Source organism: Podarcis raffonei, chromosome 17, assembly GCF_027172205.1.
Source record: "Podarcis raffonei isolate rPodRaf1 chromosome 17, rPodRaf1.pri, whole genome shotgun sequence".
NCBI lineage: Eukaryota > Metazoa > Chordata > Lepidosauria > Squamata > Lacertidae > Podarcis > Podarcis raffonei.
This window is the reverse complement of record NC_070618.1, coordinates 553,210-570,989: the sequence shown is the minus strand read 5'-3', so window position 1 is coordinate 570,989 and position 17,780 is coordinate 553,210. Positions and strand designations below refer to the sequence as shown.

At 45.1% G+C, this 17,780-nt stretch overlaps 1 protein-coding gene across 4 annotated transcripts; it reads left to right on the top strand.

Annotated features, from left to right (window-relative positions):
- Positions 1 to 282: 282 nt before the first annotated feature.
- GPR156 (G protein-coupled receptor 156) lies at positions 283 to 15,331 on the top strand. 4 transcript variants are annotated; one of them, XM_053370488.1, is made up of 9 exons: positions 283 to 1,752; positions 2,286 to 2,419; positions 4,093 to 4,210; positions 5,396 to 5,506; positions 6,821 to 6,946; positions 8,394 to 8,489; positions 10,612 to 10,848; positions 12,126 to 12,290; positions 14,025 to 15,331. In XM_053370488.1, the coding sequence occupies exons 1-9, from the start codon at positions 1,633 to 1,635 to the stop codon at positions 15,300 to 15,302; spliced, it is 2,385 nt and encodes a 794-aa protein (XP_053226463.1). In that variant the 5' UTR covers positions 283 to 1,632; the 3' UTR covers positions 15,303 to 15,331. The 4 variants fall into 4 exon arrangements, with proteins under 4 accessions (XP_053226463.1, XP_053226462.1, XP_053226460.1 ...); XM_053370487.1 differs by having other exon boundaries at positions 4,075 to 4,210; positions 12,129 to 12,290; XM_053370485.1 differs by having other exon boundaries at positions 4,075 to 4,210.
- The last annotated feature ends 2,449 nt before the right edge of the window (positions 15,332 to 17,780 follow it).

Here is a 17,780-nt window from a genome sequence, read left to right as displayed (position 1 = left end):
TAGTAATTTAAACCTTTGGTGGCTTTTTGATATAAAGCACTTGAATCTGCTTTGACTTGGACACTCCTTTTGTCCAACTGGAATTTACTCTCAGGGTCAGCTAGTTGCTTGTGTCTTGATGAATTTTGGTTATTGTAACAAAATAAAAAAATTCCTTTCAGTAGCACCTTAGAGACCAACTAAGTTTGTTATTGGTATGAGCTTTTGTGTGCATGCACAGTTCTTCAGATACACACGAAAGCTCATACCAATAACAAACTTAGTTGTGTCTCTAAGGTGCTACTGGAAGGATTTTTTTTATTTTGTTTCGACTACGGCAGACCAACACGGCTACCTACCTGTAACTTCGGTTATTGTAGACTGAGATCTTGACAGTGTGCTGGGAGGAGCACTGTTGCCTGTTGCCTCTGTGCTTGACCATTGTCCATTTTGGCTTAGTACGCAAGGCCAGTTAATGCTTTGCACACACACACACACACACACACACAGAGAGAGAGAGAGAGAGAGAGAGAGCTTTGAAAGAGGCAAACATGAAAGACCACTCCTAAACCATTCTTCCCTGGACCAAGACTTTTTGAAAAGAAGCATAAAGACATGGCGTGTGTTTGTGTGGAAGAGAGGCTGTAGCTCAGTGGCAGAGAACATGCTTAGCATACAGAAAGGTCCAGGTTCTATCCCTGGTGTACTTCTCCCTGGGACTGAAGCTGAGAGAGGCTGACCTCAGGCCAGTGAATGAGTGCAGGGCAGCAGTGGCATGTGGTCATTTGACCAGGGGGACTGGGCGAGTTGTCTAAATCTTCCCCTGGTGCCACCTTCCCAAAGCCCAGGAAGCTTCTGCATGGCTTAGGGAGGGAGATGCAACGCTCCGATGGGTCTAAGAGCCTTCTTGCTACCTTCCCAAAGCCTGGAAAGCTTCTGCCCAGCTTGGAGTGGGAGGTTTGATGCTTATACATCAGGACATCACGTGCACGACGTCCCCGTCCCCCACAGCACTCCCAAGCTGACACCTCTGGCCCTAACTGTCCCCCTACGAAAAATTTCACCACACACCTCTGCATGGCAGAGATCCCAGAAACACAGAATTGCAGAGTTGGAAGGGACCGCGAGGATCATCTAGTCCAACCCCTTGCGATGCAGGAATCTTTTGCCCAATGTGGGGCTCAAATCCATGACCCTGAGATCAATAGTCTCGTGCTCCGCTGACTGAGCTACCAGGTGGGCAAGTCAGAGACCTCCTCATTCATGCCTCAGCCAGGCCACTCCACCAGTTCTTGAGTGAGCCACAATCTATACAACGACCGCCTGCCTGGACACACGTAACTGGGAGAAACGACAAATGCTACCGCCACCCTGATTCACACGATAATTATGGTATATCATCAGAATTGGTGAGACGTAGCAAAGAGTTCCAAACCAAGTTTCAAGTTGGCTCCCATGAGCAAGTTGACTTTGATTGTTAACTTAATTGCTGCCATGTTTCTGTCACTGTTTTGCTTGTGATCAACCCTCCCTCCCCCTTTTCAGGACACCCGAGAGGGGAGGAATTTGTTGCACATCTTGCTTGCTGCCACTGGATATACCCGATCTTGAGTTTCTTGGGACTGCGACACGGGAAATTGCACTGCCCAGACAATGTGGTTGAACGAAGGCTTACAATGCGCCGTGGAAACAGGATTCAATTACTCTAACCAGTGCGATAACACCCAGAAACAGCAGCAGAAGACCCTGCAGGACCTCTGTACTATAACAATTGTGGGTAAATGTATAAGGAAAGAGTTACAACTTTTAATGTTATTTGAAGTAAATATATGCCAGTTTAAAATGTGTGGGGTTTTTGGATTCTTATAATGCTAGGGTGGAAGAGCATTTTAAGCTGGACCCAGAGGCAAGCAATTTTATCCCCAAAGTGGGGGACTTCCAACATATATCAAAACATTATTAAACATTAAAAAACTTCCCTAGACAAGGCTGCCCTCAGATGGCTCGGGGGTTGGATAACTCCATACCCTCCAACATTTCTCCGGTGAAAATAGGGATGCCCTCAGGAAAAGCGGGACATTCTGGGATCAAATGAGAAACCAAGATGGTTTCTGTAAATCCAGGATTGCCCCTGGAAAATAGGGACATTTGAGGGTGTGCATTCTGTTTGTGGATATTAATTATTTCTGGTTTTCCTGAGATGGCCAATATAGCTCTTAAATTATGCTGCTTCAAGTAGGTCCCCCCCACCTCATCTGTCTTTGAGACAAAGGTGTTCTTACTATCTCCCGTCTGTCTTTCCTCAGACATCCTCTGACAGCAGCTGTAAGAACTCCCCCTTTTCAGCAGCCATCTTGGGCATTGCATGGGTCTTCCTTACCAGTGGAGTCCTCCTCAGTTTCTTCTTTCTCATCTTCACAATTCACTTCAGAAAGAACAGGTAAGGCCAGAAATATATTGTGGTCATGTTTTCAGTAGCTGGGCATACTGCTCTAAGGCTCCATTGTTCCAGAGAAATCTTTTGCTATCATATACAGAATAGAAAGGCATTTTTTTCTCTGAACATTTGAAAATTAGCTCTAAAAAGAGCAGAATATGTCATGTTGTGCAAAATGCATGATTGTCTACATTTACACTGCAGATATTTAACAACAAATATTCCCAAGGTTGCCACAGGTTAATAAAACTGTCTTTATGTCAGCAAAATAAAACAATGAATATAAAACGGTTTAGAACAAATTTAGAACAAGCATCAGAAAAATGCTTCCATTTGATGGCTGGAGGTCTGGGAGGAATGAAAAGGTGTTTACGTGTCTCCAAAAGGACAACTTCAGATGCAAAATGTGAAAACTTTGCAAAGAGGTTTAGATGTGTCTTCTGCTGTGCAGGAGCTGAAGTTCAGGAACTTCTTATTCTCTATTGAATTTATATATTGCCCTAAACCCAGAGGTCTCAGGGCGGTTCACAGAAAAGATCAACATAAACTTACTAAGAATCCTCAAGGGGGACATTCTGGGATCAAATCAGAAACTGAGGTGCTATTAGTCCCAGCCCCCTAACTCTGGAGGCCCAATTGTCTTCAGTGGCAAAAAGCACTGGGGAGCATTGAAAAAGGACTTCTCAGATAAAGCAGAGCAAGAGGGGGAAATTATTGCATTACATGGGCTGTAAGAGTGGGGCAAGCCTAACTTCTCTATCCAAGGGACGCTTGGATAGCTCACTTGGTTAGAACATGGTGCTGATAACTCCAAGGTTGCAGGTTCGATCCCTGTATGAGACAGCTGCATATTCCTGTGTTGTAAGGGGTTGCACTAAATGATCCTCAGGATCCCTTCCAACTCTACAATTCTATTTGTTGTTGTTGTTTAGTCATTTAGTCGTGTCCGCCTCTTCGTGACCCCCTGGACCAGAGCACGCCAGGCACTCCTGTCTTCCACTGCCTCCCTCATCCTGGTAGCTTCGAGAACACTGTCCCACCATCTCGTCCTCTGCCGTCCCCTTCTCCTTGTGCCCTCCATCTTTCCAACATCAGGGTCTTTTCCAGGGAGTCTTCTCTTCTCATGAGGTGGCCAAAGTATTGGAGCCTCAGCTTCAGGATCTGTCCTTCCAGTGAGCACTCAGGGCTGATTTCCTTCAGAATGGAGAGGTTTGATCTTCTTGCAGTCCATGGGACTCTCAAGAGTCTCCTCCAGCACCAGAATTCAAAAGCATCTATTCTTTGGCGATCAGCCTTCTTTATGGTCCAGCTCTCACTTCCACACATCACTACTGGTAAAACCATGGCTTTAACTATACGGACCTTTGTTGGCAAGGTGATGTCTCTGCTTTTTAAGATGCTGTGTAGGTTTGTCATTGCTTTCCTCCCAAGAAGCAGGCGTCTTTTAATTTCATGGCTGCTGTCACCATCTGCAGTGATCATGGAGCCCAAGAAAGTAAAATCTCTCACTGCCTCCATTTCTTCCCCTTCTATTTGCCAGGAGGTGATGGGCCCAGTGGCCATGATCTTCGTTTTTTTGATGTTGAGCTTCAAAATTCTATGGTTCCTCTTTAATGACCCTTGCCTCCATGTTTTCTTATCTCCTTTGTCTGCTGGAGGATTGTGAAAATGTCCAGTCCTAACCTGAACATAGTGACCCTGCTGGGCAGTGGCTTGACCTACAGTAGCGCTTACCTCTTTGGAGTTGAAAGACACAATTCATTGACCAGGCCGTCCCTGGAGATGCTGGTTCAGGTGGGTGAAAGCCAGCGGTGTGGCTCACGGGGCATTGCTCTTGTGGGGACAGTTTTATATTGCAAATTAGGCAGAATTCAAAGGGGTACGTGGACAAGTGATGCATGCGCACACAGATTAATCCTGCCCCATAGTTCCCCTTCAGAAAGAACTCTTCCAGAATGTCCAAACTGTTCTTTCAACTCCTAAAGTGTAACATTCCAAGGCATGGACTGAAGGAAGGTGATGAACCTTGCAGAAACTAAGGCGGCTTGGTTCCATTGGCATCGAGGGGGGTGGTGGCGGGGACTGCCTGGGAATCCTATGTAGCCAATGTTGAGATAAATATCTGAGAGATGTAATAAATAGTTTTTGAGAGCCAATCTAATGTAGGGAATAGAGTGTTGGACTGAGACTGGGGTTATAATCCTCATTCAGCCATGAGACCCACATTTCAACACCTTCCATTACATGAAATCTTGAATAATATCTACGATGCCAAAAACAATAATGACAAGCGCAACTCAGTATCTCAAAACCTAACAGTCTGAATATTCCTAAAATAAGTCCATGAAAACAACTCTTTGTGTATATACGTGTGCTAGTGTGATCCCAATGGAACTCCGACAACAAGGTACCCAGATTTCAATCTCTGTTTTTGAAAAGAGCAAACTGCCGTTCTAAGGCTGGAGCTGTCCTGTTTGGCAGAGCATTAATTGCCATTGTATCATTCCTTTTCGGTCCAACCAGAAGAAGAGTTACGAAACAGAGACTGAAATCCGGGTACCTTGTTGTTATCTTGGCATTGTGTATATTATTTAAGATTTCATGGAATAGAAGTTGTTGAAATGTCATACATTATTGTTAACAAATTTTTGTAAATCAGCATACAGAGTTGTTTAGTTTGTGATTTATCTCTTTGTATTCCTTGGGTGTGGGACTGAGCTCAACAGTCGTTCCCCAGCACCAGGCTCCTGGAATTGGCTCCCAAGATGTGAACAGGACCAGGACCAGGATAACATTGTTAGTGGCACGGAAGAGAATGAGTGGGATCACACTTCTTCTGTCCTTGTGGCAGAGTGGCTGCCATTATTTTTAAAAGGAGATCTTGATTACAAATATCCCATGTTTCTCTTGAAACTTAGCTTTATGGACCTCTGTGTTTTTATTTCTCTCTCCTCCACAACCCAACACGTACCCCTACAGGTGAGAATCAGCTTGTTGTGTATTGGGGTCTCTCTGGCTTTTGGCCCCATTCTGGGGAAAAGTTGGCGGTTGTATAAAGTGTTCAGTCGGCAAGTTCCAGACAAGAGAGTGGTGAGTTCTTACAATGTACATCCAGAAGCAAATAAGACTGGGCCACAGTTATTGGGACTGAAATATACATGTTGGAAGTAATCACCATGTCTGGGGCCGGATTCAGTGGCCCCTCGACAAAGTGCCCCCAGCGAGACCTGCTACCTGGAGGCAGCAGGCCTCACCTAGGGATGCCCCCTCCCTTCCTTCAGCAGAGCTGGGCTCAGAACATGGCAGGTGGTTGTAGAGACGGGCAGTCTCTTGAATCTATTTTCAGATTGGTTGGCCTTTCCCATACAGCTTTCAGCCTCGTGCTGGGAAGCTGTACTGACCACTCAAAGTAGATAAGTAAAGGTAAAGGACCCCTGGACGGTTGCATCCAGTCAAAGGCGACTATGGGGTTGGGGCACTCATCTCGCTTTCAGGCTGAGGGAGCCAGTGTTTGTCCACAGACAGCTTTCCGGGTCATGTGGCCAGCATGATTAAACCGCTTCTGGCACAGAAGAACACCATTATGAGTGCCAGAGCGCACAGAAATGCCATTTACCTTCCCGCCGGAGCGGTACCTATTTATCTACTTGCGCTGGCGTGCTTTCGAACTGCTAGGTTGACAGGAGTTGGGACAGAGTAACAGGAGCTCATCCTGTCATGGGGATTTGAACCGCTGACCTTCTGATCGGCAAGCCCAAGGGGCACAGTGGTTTAGAGACCACAGCGCCACCTGTGTCCGAATGAGCTCCCGTTGCTCGGTCCCTGCTCCTGCCCACCTAGCAGTTCGAAAGCACGTCAAAGTGTAAGTAGATAAATAGGTACCGCTCTGGCGGGAAGGTAAATGGCGTTTCCGTGCGCTGCTGTGGTTCGCCAGAAGCGGCTTAGTCCTGCTGGCCACATGACCCGGAAGCTGTACGCTGGCTCCCTCGGCCAATAAAGCGAGATGAGCGCCGCAACCCCAGAGTTGTCCGTGACTGGACCTAATGGTCAGGGGTCCCTTTACCCTTTACCTTTAATGGTCCATCTGGTACTTCATCAGGAAGCCAGTCTGGCTTATATTTTAACATGCTAAATTCATCATCTGGCACTCAGAAATTAGAAGGGGAGTCCAGGCACTATAAAGAATTTGTTTTCTGTGGTGTTATTTTGTCATCTCACTCTTTTTGGTATTTGATAACAAAGGAAACATTAGCTGGTCCTGATTTCTGGCTATGTTCTCTAGTCTTGCTTATCTCAGTACTGTATATGGTTTTGGGGGAAACTCCTCTGTGTGCTCACAAAAGATGAACTGTGATATTGACACAGCAGATCACAAAGTGAGCAAGTTAAGTGTCTCTTTTACAGATTATCAAAGATTTCCAGCTGCTGGTGATGGTGTCTGTGTTAGTGCTGGCGGACATTATCCTGCTCTTGATATGGATGTCTGTGGATCCAGTCCAGTGTCTCCAAAGTCTCAATGCAGATCTGAAGGTAAGATGAGGAGGGAGTGCAGGTTGTATGTCTGGACATAGACTGTGAACATGGGTGCATCACTAAGAGAAAGCTGTGCACCCTCCAACTTTCAAAATATGAAAACAAGGAAAACTCTGCCCCATATACAGTACTTGGGTGAGGTCGGGTTGGAGCTTAATGATATGGGGTTGGGGGAGCTTTGAGTTTGAAGACAGACCCAATGCAATCACTGCTGTGAATGTGCTATAAATGAGAATTTAAGGCAGACCTTGAGCAGATAATTCCCTGGGCAAACCTCAGATTATTGAGTTAGTCAAACATGCAACAAAACACACATGCAACCCATTGCTGTGGAATTTAGCTTGTATAATTAGGTATTTTAGGACACACTTATCTTTTGTTGTTGTTACAGAACAGTGACTATCAGAGAGAAGGGACTAGTAGCCAAGCTGCTTAGTAAATCCATGCCAGAGAATTATTACACGCAAACTTCAACAGGCTTTTGTACAGCACTGTTCCCATTTTACAGCTTGGGAATATAGAGGCTGAAAGATTAAAAATGCAGGCTAATTAGTAGATTCATCACACAGAAGGAGCCTAATGACGACCATTCTGTTTTACAAATGGGAAACAAGGAGGCTAAAGAAAGCAGTGGTTGAAGTGGGTGTGATTGTGGTTCAGTACGCACTCAGCTTGATCAGCTTGTGGAGAGTTTAGATAATGTGCATCTAAGCAGGTGTTATCCATCTTGACAGTGCATTTTCCCCGTCGCTTTTCTTATCGCAAAATGTATTATCTTTCGGGGAAGCAGGTTTGTTGTGTAAAAGCTCCAAATATGCTTTAATAGTGCAGCCTGAATTTGCCAGGATATGATTGAATCCCACCTGAAAATAGTGACAATGTAGATGTTGCCAGTGGGACACGGGTGGCGCTGTGGGTTAAACCGCAGAGCCTAGGGCTTGCCGATCAGAAGGTTGGCAGGTTGAATCCCCACGACAGGGTGAGCTCCCGTTGCTCGGCTCCTTCTCCTGCCCACCTAGCAGTTTGAAAGCATGCCAAAAAGTGCAAGTAGATAAATAGGTACGGCTCCGGCGGGAAGGTAAACGGGATTTCCGTGTGCTGCTCTGGTTTGCCAGAAGCGGCTTAGTCCTGCTGGCCACATGACCCGGAAGCTGTACGCCGGCTCCCTCGGCCAATAAAGCGAGATGAGCACCGCAACCCCAGAGTCGCCCACGACTGAACCTAATGGTCAGGGGTCCCTTTACCTTTACAGATGTTGCCAGTGATTGCAGCAAGCAAGCAAGCAAGCAAACAATTCCCACATATCCATGTGAATCCATTATTTATTCCAAGTCTGATTTCAGTACTGAAGTGCAATCAGAAGCAGACATTTCAATTCTGTTGCATCCTGGGCATTTTGCAGATGGGAAGAAGCCTTCTGTTTTGTGTTTCAATTCTGTTCTAGGTGACAGAGAGAGGTTTGACTTGCGCAGTGAGCCAAGGGTACTTCTGCACATCAACGTACTCTGATCTTTGGCTTCTTCTCTTTCTGGGATTTAAGGTATGAAATTGGTTCCAGTTTCTCATTGATCATGGCTATTTATTCTTAGAAAATCAACCAGGCAAGGGCAAAGTGTGTGACAAACGCCATATCTCGTTTGGCCCACATTTTGCAGACGAACTTTTATAACACTTGTAACTCATTGTCATACCCAGGGCTCTTCCTGAACATTGGCCCCTCTGCTGGTACACATAAAAGCTCTTCTCTAAGTTGTATTATGGATGTGGGTAGCACTGTGGTCTAAATCACTGAGCCTCTTGGGCTTGCTGATTGGAAGGTCGGCGGTTTGAATCCCCGCGACGGGGTGAGCTCCCGTTGTTCGGCCCCAGCTTCTGCCAACCTAGCAGCTCAAAAGCACGAAATGCAAGTAGATAAATAGGTACTGCTGTGGCGGGAAGGTAAATGGTGCTTCTGTGCTCTCTGACTTCCGTCATGGTGTTCCTTTGCGCCAGAAGCGGTCTAGTCCTGCTGACCACATGACCCAGAAAGCTGTCTGTGGACCAACACTGGCTCCCTCGGCCTGAAAGCGAGATGAGCACCGCAACCCCATAGTTGCCTTTGACCAGACTAAACCGTCCAGGGGTCCTTTACCTTTTTTAAAACCTGTTATTTTATAGCAGGGCTGGTGAACCCTACTGCCTTTCCAGAGGTCTTCCAGCTCCCACTGTTTCCACCCACCATGGCCAATGGTCAAGACAAATTGGTCAAGGGACATCCTGCAACATCTAGAGAACCTCAAGTTTCCCATACCTGCCTTGCCTCTCTTGTTTTATAGGCGCTTCCTTGCCTCTTCTGTATTTAATGCTTGCTAATTATCTGGTAAGGGATGCGGGTGGTGCTGTGGGTTAAACCACAGAACCTAGGACTTGCTGATCAGAAGGTCGGCGGTTCGAATCCCCGCAATGACGGGGTGAGCTCCTATTGCTCGGTCCCTGCTCCTGCCAATCTAGCAGTTCGAAAGCACGAAATGCAAGTAGATAAATAGGTACCGCTCTGGCGGGAAGGTAAATGGTGTTTCCGTGCACTGCTCTGGTTCGCCAGAAGCGGCTTAGTCATGCTGGCCACACGACCCGGAAGCTGTACACCGGCTCCCTCGGCCAATAAAGCGAGATGAGCGCCACAACCCCAGAGTCTGCCACAACTGGACCTAATGGTCAGGGGTCCCTTTACCTTTACCTTTATAATTATCTGGTAAGACTGCATGGTTGGAGGGTTCTTGGTGGGTGGCCTAATTCAGGCTCTCTCCTTTCCCAACACATTGTTGCTTTCAACTTTCCCTTTAAATCTGCAAAGGAGGAACAGATTATTGAAGGCAATTGCTAGATCATCTTGGCCGAACGAATTTTAGTTTCAATCAACAGTAAAGGTGCTGACCCTGCAACAAATATGTGTTTGAATCTGATTAGGTTTCTGCAACATGTTATACATGGGGCTGCCTCTGAAGACGGTTTGGAAACTTCAGCCGGTGCAGAATTTGGCCGCTGGTTTGCTCACCAGGGCAAGATGGTTTGAGCTTATAACACCAATCCTGGCTCAACTGCACTGGCTGCCAATTAGTTTCTGGGCCCAATTCAAAGTGCTGGTTTCGACCTATAAAGCCTTAAACAATACCCCACCCCCCACTCCACACAAGTAGTTTAAAAGGCTGTAGATTGTTTAATTAGCCAAAGGAGGAATGTTTTTGCCTGGTGTCTTAAATATAAGTAAAGCAGGAAAGTCTTCCACAAGCACGGAGCCATTGGAGAAAATGTTCTTGAGTTGCCCCCTCCATCCCTCTTGTGGGCACAAGAAGAACAGCCTCACATGGAGATCACAGGGTCCAGATTGGTTCGTATGGGGAGAGGCGGTGCTTCTGAGCCCTTTAAGGCTTTATAGATCAAATCCAGCACCTTGAATTGGGCCCAGAAACATTATTTTTGTGTTTATATATTGTAGACCACCCTGTGACCCTCAGAGGAAGGGTGATATAAATTTAATAAATACTGTAATGAAAATAATAATAAGGGGCTGGTTAATTGGAAGACAACACCTTACTAAAGTACCCACATTCTGCAAATGCTAGAACTCTTTCTCCTGAATTAACGCTTCTAGAACCAAGTGTTGTTGTTTTGTTTCCCTGCAGGGCGTCCTCTTGATCTATGGGGCCTACCTTGCTGGCCTGACAGATGATCTCAGCTGTTCACCTGTCAATCAGTCCCTGACCCTCATCATTGGAATAGCCATTATTTTCCTCTCAACGGGTGTTATGCTGGTGGTGAATCGTTTTTTCCACTTGTGGCACAACTTGGTCTTTGGATTTACCTCAGGAGGAATCTTTGTCTGCACATCTACAATCAATTGTTTAATCTTTATTCCACAGGTAAGAAACTGGAGGGGAGGAAGAAGTCACCCAAATCATTGCTACCTGCCTCTCAGAAAAGCTCAATACGTTTCCCAAAAAATGAAATTTGTAAAGGATAGCTGAGGTGCTGGCAGTGAGCTGGGAATACGTTCCTGAGATAATTTAGCCTCAAATATGTATAAGATAGCACTTATCTGTTTGTTAATCAACCAGTGGGTAGAAACAGCCTGTATTGTGTTGTGTTGTGTTGTATTGTATTGTATTGTATTGTATGTAGCCAACTTTAGGGAATCTTCTGGATTGATAGGCAGGGTAGAAGTTAAATATATACAGTGGTACCTTGGTTTTCGAACATCTCTGTTGACAAACATTTCGGTTTTCGAACGTCATAAACCTGGAAGTAAATGCTTTGGTTTTTGAACACGCCTCAGAAGTCGAACATGCCACGCAGCTTCCGCTGAGTGCATGATCCTGAGGCCTAGTTGTCAGCAGTTGAGTTTTTGGTTTTTGAACGTTTCAGAACTTGAACGGTCTTCCAGAATGGATTACGTTCGGAAACTGAGGTATCACTGTACTGGAAGTCCGTTCCACAACCAAAGCGTTCCAAAATCAAGGCGTGCTTTCCCATAGATTAATCTGTTCCAGGCTTTTAAAAACAACCCCTAAAACAGCAATTTAACATGAATTTTACTAATTTTACTATCTGGTCTCTAACGAGACCATTGATCCATAAAATGAAAGCAATAAACAATGTACTGCAATAATACAATCAATCAATCAATCAATCAATCAATCACTGAACTAGGTTCCACACAGGCACAAAAACAAAACAAACAAAAAAGCCGCAAAAATGCAAAATAAATAGTAAAAACAGGTAGACCTCAGCATAACACTCAAAATGGAAGGGTGGCACTCAAAACGGAGCATGTTCAGCTTCTGAAAAAAGTTCGCAAACCAGAACACTTATTTCCGAGTTTGCAGTGTTTGGGCTCCAAGTTGTTCAACTTCTAAGCCATTTGAGAACCAAGGTACCACTGTATAGGATAAGAAACTTATCTGCATGAGCAATGCCTTTTCATATTAGGAAAAAAATGAGAAAAAGGTTCAAATATAGCATTAGCTTCAGGTATGTGTTGTGTTTACAGACAGAGGCCTAAGCCTATAATGCAGCTTCGGGGATAAATGTTTTTGTTTTCTTAATTCTCACTTGTTTTTTCCTCTTTCCATCTTCATCATCTTTCAGTTTTCCTCTAATACAACTAATTTATAGGTCTACAATATATTTTAATGTTCAGCAGGTCAGAAAATGGAAGGCTTTTGAAAAACAGAAAGATGACGTCAACAATATGGCCAAGTATTTTACCAGCTCAAGCAAGAACTTCCACTCTACCATGTACAGTGACGAGGAGATCTACCAGCTGCTGGGGGAAAAGAATTCCATGAAGCAGCAGCTGGTAGAGGTGAGAAACTTTCACTCAGTTGCGCGGCAAACAGTTGCCAGCAGATAACAACACCTTGTTTAGGGGATTTTTACTGGCTGCCAGTCTGCTACCAAGCCAAGCTTTTTGGTGCTAAAATATCAATCAATCAATCAATCAATCAATCAGTCAATCAATCTCCTTTATTGGCATAAGAAAAGTGCATCGCATACATGGATCAGAACACAACACAGTTAACAAAACATAGTACGAGATACTTTCGGATAAAATTGTCTAGACATTTTGAGGTACGAAAATGGTTCTTAGGACCTATGGTGACATAATGTCACAAGAAGAAAGAACTTGCCCTGTTTGTGAGCTTTCCAGGGGTGTTCAGTTCACTGGATGTTGGATTGGACAGGCAGGTAGTTTGATTCAGTGGAGCAGTTTCTATGAGAGAATATCCTTTTGTTTAAATGAAGAGATGCTCACAACATTCTGTCAGAAAACTATCCTATCTTTGAGAAGAAACCATAAACGAATATCGCTGTGTGTGTCTGAACCCACATGCATGTCCAGCACTTTTGTGCATTCCTACACACACTACCAAGAGGTTTCGAATGTGCAGCTGTTATAAATATGTGCTTTATGCCTTAACTTTATGCCCCAAGAAATTTCTTCAGCAAATGAAGTAAGGCGGGTGGCAAAATGCAAAGCTTATTTATTTAATTAATTACATATTTATAATCCACACTTCTATAGCAATATATATAAAGATGGTATGCAACTCATCAGAATAAAATCAGCAACAACATAAAACTATCATTTAAAACATCAGTAAGTACTGACTGGTTAAAATGAAGAAAGGGAGAGATGATTCCTACAGCAGCTCTGCTGGCAGGGAGTTTCATGGGGCAGGATCTGACACAGTAAAGGCTTGGTCCCTTGTGAAGCCCAGGCTGTGGGGAACCACCAAGAGTGTCCCATCAGAGGACCTTGGTTATCCAGGTAGAGCATAAGGAATCAGAGAGTCCTTAAGGTTCTTTGGCCGCACGTTCCCCTCCATGGTTGCACCCCATCTATAGAACCATTGTTGTTTATTTGTTGTTAGGTTATGAGTGGGAGAGTCATTGCTTTGTTTTCCTTCTTATTTTTTAAAAATGATGTATTGTGTTTTTATCTTGTATTCTTATGCCGTGAACTGGATTTCATAAATACATAAATACTTTTTTTATTGCCAGACAACAATTTCCAGGCTTTTAGGATCTAATGAGATTCCAGTATTGAGTTGGATATTCTGGTTTTATGTTGCTTATTTTTTATGTCTATGTGCTTGTAACTTGTACAGTCGTACCTTGGATCCTGAACGCCTCGGTACTCGTCTGTTTTGGCTCCCGAATGCCGTAAACCCAGAAGTGAGTGTTCTGGTTTGCAAACGTTCTTTGGAAGCCAAACATCCAACACAGCTTCCGCAGCTTCCAATTGAGTGCAGGAAATCCTGCAGCCAATCAGAGTCCATGCCTTGGTTGTCGAACATTTTTGGAAGTTGAATGGACTTCTGGAATGGATTCTGTTTGACAACCAAGGTACGACTGTACTTGTAAATGGCATAGATAATTTATTTTGGAAGTATATGTTAAATAACTGCATATCTAGTCATTCTTTCTGAATTATTCTACCTCAATTCTTCTGTATGGGTAATTAGGCCTAACTTCTGTTTTTTACCTGCACACCCTCACTTTTCTGACAAATTTTACCTTGGTTTATTCAATATAGAAAGACACAGCAATTGCAACTCTTCAAGAGCAAGTGAATAATGCTAAGAAGAAGCTGATGAGACTTGTGACTGCCGAGGAAAAATACAATCCGATTGACTCTCCATTTCCTCCTTCTTCCTACTCTGCAGCCAATTGTTCTTATGCAGCAGTTGGAAACCCAATGAGTTCTCCTTTTTCACCTGGTCAGGGGCTAAACTCAAGGCAGCATCCTAGGCTCTTACATTCACAGTGCAAACCAGGATTGCTTAGTAAAAAAGATTCCACTGATGATCTGGAACGCACAAATCAACACCAGCAGAAAATACAGCCAGAAATTGCTGTTGGGTACAGACCTCTGAATGGATGCAAGAATGTCGCTGGTCATTCAGGTGACCAAGATCAATGGTTCACCCAATATACCACCACACTTAGTATGGGCCCCCCGCAGGACCCCCTCGGACAGAGTTGTTCCACACCGAGGGAGGAAGCAAAGCCGGCTCAGAGGCAGCTTCCAGGGATCAGCTATGTGAGCAGTGAAAAGCTTCAGGAAATATTGCAAGAGCTAAGTATGAACCACGTTGCTGTTGCCCAGATATCTCCCAGGGGACCCGAGCAAAGTGTCGATTGCAACATGTGCACATTATGGGAGCCAGAGGAGGTCCTGGCAGGAGAGTCTATAAAGCTTAGTCCTTGTAAGTCAAGACAGGGGAGGAAAACCCCCAGCTCCATGGCTCCTGATACTTGGCATTTTGTGGACAAGGCAACCAGCAGAAGGCAAAGACGTTTCAGTGGATTAAGAGAATTCCATCAGGCTGCAGCAGGAGACACTGAGGAGAGATGTTCCCTGCACCAGCCACCCTCTTTGTCATCACCGGTGGTTAAGAAAATGCTGAACTACAAGGCTGAAAACTGGTCCAAGCCTTCCAGCAGCGATAGGTGTGGCTGGCTGCTAGACAAGTGCCAAGGGAAGAGTGGCGTGTCCACTCTTTATCTTAGCAGATCCAGGAATCTCCGTCATCATCAGAATTTTCTGACTCACACCGTGCTTGGCCCTGTCCCTTCTCAGCGCTTTTATCCTGATTCTGATTCTGGCAGCAGTTCCTCTGGGAGAGTGACCCATTGCGACCCCAGGCAGCGCTGTGAAGTTTGCCACCACCGCCTGTCTTCCTCTAGTGATAGCTGCATCACTGATACAGATCCCGACCTCAGTGTGGCCCTGGACTGCTATGCAAAGCTTTATGGCAAGCGTCAACCAGTTGTGAACTTCATTGAGGATTTGGAGCCCACCTATGTGTAGGGCTTGGCAATTCAAGAGCCCCCCCCCCAAGACCCAGGGGTGGCCCCTGGTGGTATCCTGGTGCGCAGGCCTCCCTCTGCTACCTTGAGGGGGTCAGGCAAACCTTGAGACCAAGTCAGCCGTGGAGGTCTGGCAGGGAGGGCAGTGGCATGCCGGGGGGGGGGGAGGGTGTGGTTCCAGGTGCCTTTTTTTGAGGGGATTTCAGAAGCTGCCTCCCAACAAGCTGGACAGAGACTTCTGCAGCCAAGCTGATGACAAATGTATTGCTCTCTTTTCCTTTGGACCACATCAGCGAGACCAAGGTGTGTGTGTGTGTGCACTCTTGTCATCTGAGCAGCCCGGAACCTCCAGACACACTGCCGAGACTTGCGCCCCAGAGAGAAGTGGAGTTGTCCTTTTTTAAAAAAAAGGACTTTAAAAATGGTTGTCTGTGTTGCCATCTAGTGGCAATAAATCAAGAGAAACAGCTTTGTATGAAAATGGAAGGCAATTGTGGGCTTACTGAACTTGAATCCACGCCTCTCCAAATGCAGTTTTCTGTGTGGCATTTTATTAACCATGCTACATAAGAAAACTTGCTGGATAGGTACATCCTATGGCCCTGCTATGTCATTGGCTAATGTGGAGGAACTAACACTGACATAATGTAGCTGTGATCCTAACTGCAGTGTTTATTGGAGAGCATCATTTGTGAAGCAAGCTCTGACAGCAACATGGAGGGATGGGGCTGCCAACCTTTCATTTTTGTAGATCCCCTGTGCCTTTCACAGCTGAAGTAACGCAACTCTCCCAATCAGCTACATGCCAATGGTCGGCTGCACAGGGTGCCAACCGTGAATAAAATATTTGGGGAGGCCGGGTACATCACACACACACATCACATGGTGCAAAGCACACACACACCATTTGAATGGCAATGTCCATCAACTTGGGGGGGGGGAGCAGCCCCCTTAAATATTTTATTGGGGGTGCCAAAGGGCCTCAGCCCCTAGAAGTTGGCTGCTATGTGGCGGCAGCTGTTATGTTTGTCTACAAAGCACTCTGGAAACCCCAGGAGACCAGTAAAAGTTGACTAAGTGGCAGTCTTCAGATAGGTTTCCAAATGGTCATTGCTGGTATAGATATTGCTTGACCTACACATCACTGAGAGTAAAGAACATATTCTGTCTCTAGTGACTGACCTGTTTCGTGTGCCTTGGCTTTGATCTTGCAATTAAGAAAATGAGTGATGAGGCAACAGGTTAAGCGGAGTTCTCCGTGTTTACCAACAAAAGTAGCTTAGCTCCTCATTCCTTTCATTAGTACATGACGATATTTTTTTCCAAATGAGAACCTCCTGATCTAATTGTCTGCAGCAACTTGGGGGAAGCTAGCCAGGTCTATAAATTTGGAACAATCTAGTGAAGAGGCTCCTTCCATAAGTGGAGCCCCAGCTATTGAAGCATCTCAGTCCTAGTGATGAAGCAGCAAGCCAAGGCAGCAGGCATCTGTGTGACTAGAAGGTAAACACAATTAAGTCATTCATTAAATGCATAACATTAAACTAAAGTAAGGGCACTGTGGGTTAGGAACTAAATCCTGCAAACTTATAACACATGAGCTAAATTCTAGGGGTGAGAAGCCTGCAGAACCATTTTTTTTAGCTCTACCCTAGCAGAGAGGTCTTTGAGGGGCTACTGCGAACCAGAAACCTAGATTAAATTCTAGTTTTGGAGACCAAAAAAAGCAAATCAGTGCTCCTGACTCTTCCTTTGCAGCCGTGGCTTGAACTTTTTTTGCAATATATAGGACACGGAGTGTAGAAAATGTGGGTGTGGCTTGCCAAAAATAGGTCAGTAGGCCAGCCTCTGAGTCCTGACAGGCCATCAGTGCGTAGGCAATTGCACACCACTGCCATAGATCTTTGGGTTTTCTACACACCAGCTGTTAAGTTCCTCACTTAACAGTATTAACTCACTTTTTGTAGGTCTGTATACTTTTGAAGGAGCATCTATCAGGAACAAACCTTTTTTTCCAAATAGGGGCTGGAAAAGACTGAAGCTGTCCTGATTCAAGAGTGTATGTGCTCTGCTGTTATACGTTAGGGGCAGTGCTTGACCAGCTTTTCCAGATCTTCCAGATATGGCCACCTTACTTAACAGTTGAATTGAATAAAGTTTTCTTCTGGGAAATCCTAGGTTGTGTGTTGTGTGTCATCAGAAATTTCTGAGGAGAGACAACCACTTACATGCCTCACAGAATACAGCTATCCTCTATCCTTAATTCGATATGTCTGGTCTAAAAAAGCCCAAGATCTCCTAAGAAGCAATGCATTGCCCTAGACAGGAGAAATTCCTGCTCTGCACATCTTATTTTGGAAGCATTTACTGGGGTATGTTCCAGATGTTCCAATGTAGGGGCTGAGACTGGTAGATCATTCAGCAGTCCCATGCTGACAGCCCAGTTGGTAAATGATCTTGTAAGCTGCTAAAGCCGAAT

Bases quoted from the DNA above. Each gene is read 5' to 3' on its own strand.
- GPR156 (XM_053370485.1), top strand. From the start codon at position 1,633: ATGTGGTTGAACGAAGGCTTACAATGCGCCGTGGAAACAGGATTCAAT. The intron at 4,211-5,395 runs GTGGGTGAAAGC...GTACCCCTACAG, and splicing joins CCCTGGAGATGCTGGTTCAG to GTGAGAATCAGCTTGTTGTG. The intron at 12,291-14,024 runs GTGAGAAACTTT...TATTCAATATAG, and splicing joins TGAAGCAGCAGCTGGTAGAG to AAAGACACAGCAATTGCAAC.